The sequence below is a fragment of the Elephantulus edwardii genome, unplaced genomic scaffold, assembly GCF_000299155.1.
Source record: "Elephantulus edwardii isolate Elephantulus edwardi_28Jun2011 unplaced genomic scaffold, EleEdw1.0 scaffold00208, whole genome shotgun sequence".
NCBI classification, from domain to species: domain Eukaryota; kingdom Metazoa; phylum Chordata; class Mammalia; order Macroscelidea; family Macroscelididae; genus Elephantulus; species Elephantulus edwardii.
In genome coordinates this window covers 4,118,350-4,127,704 of record NW_006399958.1, presented here as the reverse complement: position 1 = coordinate 4,127,704, position 9,355 = coordinate 4,118,350, and the positions used below count along the sequence as shown (strand labels likewise).

General features: G+C 50.9%; 1 protein-coding gene across 1 annotated transcript; it reads left to right on the top strand.

Moving 5' to 3' along the window:
• The first annotated feature begins 394 nt into the window (after nt 1-394).
• Nucleotides 395-7,277, top strand: LOC102846326 (zinc finger protein 630-like). The gene is made up of 4 exons (XM_006897388.1): nt 395-430; nt 2,602-2,793; nt 3,276-3,495; nt 5,698-7,277. The coding sequence occupies exons 1-4, from the start codon at nt 395-397 to the stop codon at nt 7,275-7,277; spliced, it is 2,028 nt and encodes a 675-aa protein (XP_006897450.1).
• Nucleotides 7,278-9,355: the final 2,078 nt, after the last annotated feature.

Below are 9,355 nucleotides of genomic sequence, written 5' to 3'. Positions count from 1 at the left end.
GGGAGTCGTCGAGACAGCTCTTCACAGGAGAAAGGAGATGCCATGTTCATGCCTCCTGGTCCTTGAACCGGCTTGTCCGCTGTTGGTCCTGATGTCACACCAGACTCGGCCTCTTCATACACATGACAGAACAGCACGCGGGTTCTCTGTGGCCTTTGCCACAGATGAAACGACCCAGAAGAGAAGAGTACCGTTCCTGGGACAGCTGCCGTCAGAGTTAATGAAAAGTGTGGGGGTGGAGATTTGTCTACCAGAGGGAGCACTGATGGCTTAATGGCAAGGAATTGTGCTACTGACTCAAAGGTACAGGGTTCAAACCCACTAGCTGCTCGGCAGGAGAAAGATGGGCGGCCAGTCCCTCCCCGAGTGACTGACCGCCTCTCCTGCAGGGAGAATGTCGCTGGTGCCCCCAGGCCTGATCATGTCTAAGGTGACCACACCAGATAACAAGATCCTGATGCAGCTCTGGGCCTGGTCACAAAGCCCACACCCAATTCTGGAGCAAAATACCATTTTCCCTAGTCCTCCCTAAAACCCCTATAAAAAGAAACCTCCCTTGACTGCTGCACCACTTTGACCTTCTCCGAATGAGGTCACTTGGCTTCCCTCTCAGACCACCCAATAAGTACCTGTTCGTTTCTTGGTACCAGCTTCTTTCTCTCTCTCTCTCTTGCTCTCAACTCTTTTTTTCTATCTAACATCTACAGGGCTTGCTGCAGAAGGTCAAGGACTGCAGCCTCCAATATGGATTGAAGCTCAATGTCAAGAAGACAAAGATTCTCACCACTGAGCCGATTGGCAGTGTCAGGATGGATGGTAAAGAGACTGAGATTGTTCACAGCTTTAGTTTGCTTGGCTCCATAGTCAACAGTCTTGGCATCAGTAGCCAGGAAATTAAAAGGCCCATTGCCATGGGAAAGTCTGCGGTTAGAGACCTCTCCAAAGTACTGAAGAGCAATGGTGTCTCTCTGGAGACTAAGGTGCGCCTGATACAGGCCAAGGTCTTTGATATCACTTGTTACACATCAGAGAGTTGGGTGATGACTAGGGATGGTAGAAGGAGAATTGATGCCTTTGAGCTGTGGTGCTGGAGAAGAGTATTGCGAATACCATGGACTGCTAGGAAAACAAACAGATTCATCCTGGAGAGGGTTAAACCAGGCTGCTCCTTGGAGGCAAGGATTCTGAGGCTCCGTCTAACATACTTTGGACATGTTGTGAGGAGAGACCGGTCCTTGGAGAGGGACATCATGCTTGGGAGGGTAGAGGTACGGCGCAGGAGAGGAAGGCCCTCTATGAGGTGGATTGATTCAGTGACTGGGATAATTGGGATGGGAGTGTCAGAGACAGTGCGATTGGCACAGGACAGAGCAGGGTTTAGGGCTGTTGTACATAGGGTCGCTATGAGTCGCAGGCAACTTGATGGCACATAACAACACAACAACATCTACAAGCCCTGGAAGGTTAGCTATGGGTTGGTTATGACTTGACAGTACACAGCAACCACAGAGGTCTGCCTCCCTCTGGCTCTGAGAGGTCAGGCTTGAAGGAGCCTAATAGTTACCTTTATCCCCTGTGAGGTTAGACAGGTCCCAGCTATGCTGTGTCTAATGTCACGATATGCTACTGTATAATATTGGTATATCTGTGCGTGTGTTTGTGTGTGTGTGTGTGTGTGTGTGTGTATAAAGCTGTCAGCAGTTGCAAAGACCATTTATTTCACTGCTACACATTATAAGAAATTCTGATTTCATGAGTTGACGGACTCTGGATCCACGCGTCTTTTGGATGCACAAGTTCAGAAATATTACAATTTTGCCTTTTTGTTTCATGGTTCTTGTAGCGAGCCCTGGTGGCCTCGTTGGTAAGGACTTTCACAGCTAACCCAAAGTTCAAATCCACCAGCTGCCCCGTGGGAGAAACATGGCCAATCCCCTATCTATAAGAAGTTTAGGTGAGGAGCTCTGGTGGCCTAGTGGCAAGAAGCTGCACTGCAATCCCAGAGGTGTGCGGTTCAAATCCCCCAGATGCTCTGCTGGAGAAGGACGGACATTCTCCTCCTGTACCAGTCAGATCCCATTTGACGGTACACACACACACACACACAAAGTAATCAAAAAATTAACAAAAAAGTTTAGGCGAGCTCAAGAGGCTGCACTGCAATCCCAGAGGTGCGCTGTTCAAATCCCCCAGATGCTGTGCTGGAGAAGGAGGGACAATCTCCTTCTGTACCAGTCAGATCCGATTTGACGGTACACACACACAAAATAATAAATAACATTTTTTTAAAAAAGAAAAACCTAGGTATATAATTGTGCTGGTGTGTGCGCCCTACGGTAGGATCCGGCTGATATCTGAGTCTCCAGCGCGTTTTCAGAGGCTGTAATTGCCATGGGAGGAGACTGCCCCTCTTTTTTCGCTCCAAGCAGCTGATGGGTTTGACCCACCTGCCTTGGGTTTCTCAGCTCAGCTCCTTACCCACCAGGCCACCAGAGCACCCCTGGATCCCTGGAGCGGCTTCTGCAGAGGAAATGAGTGTGGCAACGTCCCTCGCATCAAACTGAGGGTGGTGTTTCACTAAACAGAGTCCTTGTGTTGCAGGAATCACTGACGTTGGACGATGTGACCGTGAGGTTCACCCGGGACGAGTGGCAGCTCCTGGCGCCTGCTCAGAAGGCCCTGCACCGGCAGGTGATGCTAGAGACTTACAGCCACCTGGTGTCCATCGGTGAGGACGCCCTCCTATCACGGACTTCCCCTCTTTTAGCCGCTAACGAGTTTGGAGTGTCTGTGGTGCTCAGAACTGACAGATTCTCAGTCCCCTCTCCTTCTCTCTGACCCTGGATAAGTGGGTAAATTCTATTATTCTTTCTCTCCTTCCTTTCTCCCTCCCTCTCTTTCTCTCTCCCGCCCTCCCTCCCTTTCCTTCCCTATCTTTCTCTTTCGTTGTTGCTTGCTGTCAAATCAGATCTGATTGGCACAGGAGGAGATTGCCCCTCCTTTTCCAGCGGAGCATCTGGTCTATTTGAACCATGCACCTTTGGGATTGCAGTGCAGCTTCTTGCCACTAGGCCACCAGAGCTCCCTGGTAAATTCTATTCCTGAGAGAGAAGCCTTTTGTGTGTCGATCTAGTTGTTGGGTTTCTCTACCCTAGGCAGTCAGTGAGTCTAGGATTCGGTGCTTTATTATTATTATTATTATTATTATTAATGAAAATTTACAGAGACTTTGGATTTCCCTTCATTCACTGTTGCACGTGTTTTCTCTTAAACAGGGTATCAAGTTGCAGTCCCCAGATGGGAGCGAGGAGAACCACTGTGGACAGTGGCATTACCCGGAAGCCAGAGTGGGGTCCTCTCGGGTGAGTGAGCGCGACGTGGAGCGGAAGGAAGGGGGAGCTCCCCTTCACGTGACAGAAGGGGGTCCCCGGCCGCGAGGGGTTTATCGAGCAGCCTCTGTGTCCTCCTCTGGTGTTGTTGTTCTGGGCCATCAAGGTGACCACAAATCACAGTGACGCTGTGAACTGTGAGGCTGAACAGACGATCTGCACCTCGGCCTCTCCGGCACCATCCTCCCCAGCCCCGATTCGCCCAAGCCCATTATCACGCTCACCGTGTCAGTCCATCGTTCCGTCCTGACAGCACGCTCAATGTGTGTGAGACCAGGTTTCACCAGGCTTGACTCTAAGGAGTATTCTCGACGCATTTCCTCCGAGACAGACAGTTCACAGCGTGACCACACAACACACAGCACGGACACTCTAAGATACTATAATATAGAAACTGTAAAATAGCATAGATAATATTCTATAGGAACAGCTGTGTGTGTGTGTGTGTGTGTGTCTCGTGTGTGTGTGTGTGTCTCGTGTGTGTGTGTGTGTGTGTCGCTGTAGAGTTGGAACTGACCCATAGCTGACCCTCCAGCGTGTTTTCAGAGGATGTTTATCCCACAGGAGGAGACTGTCCCTCCTTCAGCAGAGCAGCTTCAAGACTGCTGTGCAATTTCTTACCTCTATGTTGACGGCACATAACAACAACAACAACAACAAATACATACCTTTGGAAGCAGGAAGTGGAAGCATCCACTTCCTAAACAACACGCCTCCAGAAACTCTGTGAACTTGGATAAATGTTGATAGTTGTAGAGGGGCTCCAGGACTTTTGTTCGTAGAGTCGCTATGAGTCGTGCTCAACTCGATGGCAACCAACAACAACATATACACATATACACCTGTACACATATAAATATATGCATATATATATACATATACATATGCATAGATACATCGTTGTTGTTGTGTGCCGTCGAGTTGCTTACAACTCATAGCGACCCTATGTACAACAGCCCTAAACCCTGCTCTATCCTGTGCCAATCACACTGTCTCTGACACTCCCGTCCCAGTTACCGCAGTCACTGAATCAATCCACCTCATAGAGGGCCTTCCCCTCCTGCGCTGTCCCTCCACCCTCCCAAGCATGATGTCCCTCTCCAAGGACCGGTCCCTCCCTTACAACATGTCCAAAGTATGTCAGATGAAGCCCCAGAATCCTTGCCTCCAAGGAGTAGCCTGGTTTAACCCTCTCTAGGATGAATCTGTTTGTTTTCCTAGCAGTCCATGGAACATTCAATACTCCTCTCCAGCACCACAGCTCAAAGGTGTCAATTCTCCTTCTAGTCTCCCTAGTCATTGTCCAGCTCACTGACGCATAACAAGTGATTGCAAAGACCATGGCCTGTGTCAGGCACACCTTAGTCTCCAGAGTGACACCATTGCTCTTCAGTACCCTGGAGAGGTCCCTAATAGCAGACTTTCTCATCGTGATACTTTTTTTTATTTCTTGGCTACTGTTGCCAAAAGTGTTGACTGTGGAGCCGAGCAAACTGAAGCTGTGAACAATTTCAATCTCTTCACCATCCATCCTGATGCTGCCAATTGGTCCAGGGGTGAGAATCTTTGTCTTCTTGACATTGAGCCTCAGTCCATACTGAAGGTTGCAGTCCTTGACCCTCCGCAGCAAGTACATGAGGTCCTCCTCAGTTTCAGCAAGCAGGGTTGTATCATCTGCATAACGCAGATTGTTGATAGATCTTCCACCAATCCTGACGGCACACTTCTCCTTATAGAGCCCGGCCTCCCGGATGATCTGTTCTGCATATAGGTTGAAATAAATATAATACATACATACATACATATATACATATACACACACACACATATATAGACCTATACCTGTATAAATACAAATATACATACATATATACCTATATACGTTTAATTACACACATACACACACACACATATATATAGACATATATACATACATATACATATATATACACACACATACAGTTTTTATCAGTCTTCCGGGAACACTGGTATCCTGTTTTATTTCCACTCTTTGCCAAAGATGCTGGCTCGGGGGGCCCCTTAGTGTGTGGTGGTATGTGTGATTAATGAGAGTGTGTCGGGTTTATCCTCCGTTTCACCCCAGCTTCCACTTGTGAACCCCTTTTCCTGACTCCATCAACTTATAGCCAAACAATGGTTCTCTCTTCTTTAGTGGGTACTTGGTAGGAAAGCATCTGTCTTGACTTTTCTTTTTGGTGGGGCTTTTTTTGCTGTCGTTTTTAAATGAAAAGGTTTCCTTTCAGATCCAAAGGGTGGAGAGATTTACTCCTGTTTTCTCGTTTCCTAGCTACCTGTCAAGGGGACCATCGTGTGCTGGAACGCGGGCAGAGTGAGATAAGGGACCAGTGGCACCAGCTTCAAGGCCGGCAGGACACTGCACATCGGCCTGACCGCCCTCTCCCTTTCCTGGGAAGCCCGAGACCACACCCAGCCTCAGCAGTGGTCAGCCAGAGTCCATGCCAGGAGGCCAAGGAGCCCGAGGGGCTTGAGGGAGGGATGAGGGCCTTTCCCCCCCAGGACCATGAGCAGCTTTGTTCCGAAAGGAAGTTCCCGGGGAAGGAGAGATCCATTGGGCCCCGGAGCGGGCAGGTGCGCCCGGCGGAGAAGCCGCACGTGTGCGGGGAGTGTGGCAAGCGCTTTGCACGCAGGTCCTTCTTCCTGGACCACCAGGTCCTGCACACGGGCCAGAAGCCCCACCAATGCAGCCTCTGTGCTGAGACCTTCGCGCGCAAGGCCCAGCTCGTGGAGCACCAGCGCGCCAGCCACCGCGGCCACAAGCTGTTCCAATGCGCCGCGTGCCCCAGGTCCTACCGCTATGAATCCGGCCTCCTGAAGCACCAGAAGGCGCACACAGCCGAGCGGCCGCACGCCTGCCCGGACTGCGGCAAGCGCTTCGCACAGCGCACCAACCTCACGGTGCACCGGCGCACGCACACCGGCGAGCGGCCCTTCGCGTGTGCGCAGTGCGGCAGGGCCTTCACGCAGAAGTCGGAGCTGGTGGTGCACGAGCGCACGCACACGGGCGAGCGGCCTTTCGCCTGCGCACAGTGCGGCAAGGCCTTCATCCGCAAGGGCCCCCTGCGCATCCACCAGCGCGCCCACCGTGGCGAGAAGCCCTACGCCTGCGGCCAATGCGGCAAGGGCTTCAACCAGAAGACGCACCTGGCCAACCATGCGCGCACGCACACGGGCGAGCGGCCCTACCTGTGCAGCGTGTGCGGCAAGGGCTTCGGGCAGCAGTCGTGCCTCCTGGTGCATCTGCGGGCGCACGCGGGCCGCGGCCGCTTCCCCTGCGCACAGTGCGGCCGCTGCTATGCGCACAAGGGCACGCTGGTGACGCACCAGAAGATCCACAGCGCCGAGAAGCGCTTCCAGTGCGCCCAGTGCCCCAAGGCCTTCGAGACCAAGCGGGAGCTCAAGGGCCACCAGCGGTCACACTCGGCCGGGCGCCTGTACACGTGCAAGGAGTGTGGCCAGACCTTTGGCTACGCCTCCAACCTGTACTCGCATCAGAGGCGGCACAAGAGACAGAGGCAGGCGGCAGGTGGCTTGTCAGAGGGTGGCCTGGCAGAAGGGGTGCCCAAAGCACACTGTGGTCCCCCAAGGACCAGTGACCACGTGCAGGGCATCAGCCCTGTGAGCTCGCTGACCCTGCAGGTGCCACCGGCGACCTCTCAGACCCCGGTCAGCCTGGTGCTCGTGGGGCAGCCATTGGCTCCAAGCGAAGCCCCTGGAGAGAACAGAGACTCCGGCTCACAGAGGCACCCGGTGGACCCTGCCAACGTGGTGGTGCCCCTGAATGTCCTCAATGTGGCTGTGCCCTCAGGGTCCAACTACGTCCTGTTTTATGTCCCCCAGAACCCCTAGGGTAAACTCAGGTACCTCCCTCAGAAAGGGGGCGTGAAGAAATGTCTACCTCATTGCATGGCGTGGAAGCCTGTCTCCAGGGAAGCCAGAGAGTGCGGAGGCTCGGAAAGCCAGATACCTCATCCTGTCGAAGGACAGGCGTTGATAAGAGCGACTGTTGTGCTCACACACACAGAGCAGTTAATCTGTTCTACGACCAGAACAGGTGAAAAACTCACACAATCTGTGTGAGGGGAATAAATACGGTGATTTTTTTTTTAAAAAAAACCAGATCAGTATATGGAATTTTGTTACATGGTGAAACTCACTTGAGAGGTGGTGGCTGGGAGAGGGACAACACTTTATTGGTGGGACATGGGGCACAAACACATACATAATTTTTTTTTTTTTAAAAAAATTAAAGTTTACAGAGACTTAGGGTTTCCAGTCATTCATTGTTGCACTTTACTCCCTGCCCACCCCTCCCCTCCAATTCACTCTTCTCTTTGAAAAGAAAAACTCTTTCATTGTTGTACAAACCCTCCCCCCAGGTCCACTCCACTGTGCAGCCTTCATTCTGGACTCCTGTCATGACAATAATACCTAATCACATATCCCTTTTAAACAGTTCTCTCCCTCATCTATGTCAATGCACCGTTTTACAACAGTGGCCCTATGCAATATTTGTCCTTTTGTGACTGAGATATTTCACTCAGTTTAATGTCCTCCAGGGTCACCCATTTTGCACAATATTTCATGAGTTCCTTTTTTTCAATGCTGCATAGTATTCCATTGTGTACTTTTAAAGCTGCATTTCCAGAATTCCTTCAACATTTATTTTTCTATCTTGTTCACTGTTGGATTTTGAACTCCATGGGCAGTGCCTAGCAGGTGGCAGACATTCAATTAAAATGTGCTGAGGTATTAAATTAATAAACTATTCCACATGGGGGGGGAAGTTGGTTAGATATTCACACAATGGAATACTGTACAACATTGAAAAACAAGGAACTCATGAAATATTGTTCAAAATGGGTGACCTTGGAGGACATTATGCTGAGTGAAATATCTCAGTGACTAAAGGACAAATATTGCACAGGGCCACTGTTGCAAAATGGCACTGAGGTCGAGGTTGAGGGAAGACAGAGAAGGAGGGGAGGAATGATGTATACTGCATTGAAACAGATGAGGGAGAGAACTGTTTTAAAGGGGTATGTAATTAGGTATTATTGTCATGACAGGAGTCCAGAGCGAAGGCTGCATAGTGGAGTGGACTTGGAGGGGCGGGGAGGCCTTGGATAACACGGAGAGTTTTACTTTTCCAGGAGAAGAGTGAATTGGAGGGGAGGCGTGGGCAAGGAGAAAGTGCAACAATGAATGAATGGAACTTAAAAGTCTCTGTAAACTTTCATTGAAATTAATTTTAAAAAGTTGATTAGACACTTTAACTTATTAACGACACTGGAATTATTTAAATGAAAAACCTTCACTAAAAAAAAATGTGAACAAAACCAATTTAAAAAGAAATGTCCATCCCTTTGGTGCCAGTGTCAGTGAAGAAGGAGACCGCGCAGTGGGGGTGAGGACACGATCCCACGCTCTCCCGGCCACGGCCACTTGTTCAACCTCGTGGATGATCGGTCATTGACTCCTAGACAGACACTTCCGCCCTGACGCGCGAGACGTGCGCCGTGGCGTAATAACATACGTCATAAACCCCCGACGGAATTGTTGCCCTTCGTGCGCCTGCCACGGTGCCCGCCCCTATCCGCTTCCGTAGGCGGGGAAAGGTAATACGTCATAAGACCAAGCCGGAAATGCATGATTGGTGCCCGCCCCTATCCGGCTTCCGTAGGTGGGTAGTTCTACGTCATAAGGCTACGCCGGAAAGGCCGTCGAGTGCCCGCCCCTCGCAGGCTTCCGTACGTTTACTGATGTTACACGTCATAAGACCCCGCCGGAAATGTCGCCGCTGTCTCCGCCCCTCGCCGGCTTCCGTAGGCAGACACGGGTTCAACGTCATAAGACCCCGCCGGAAATGTAGGAGTGGTGCCCACCCCTCGCCGGCTTCCGTAGGCGAACATAGGCAACGTCATAAG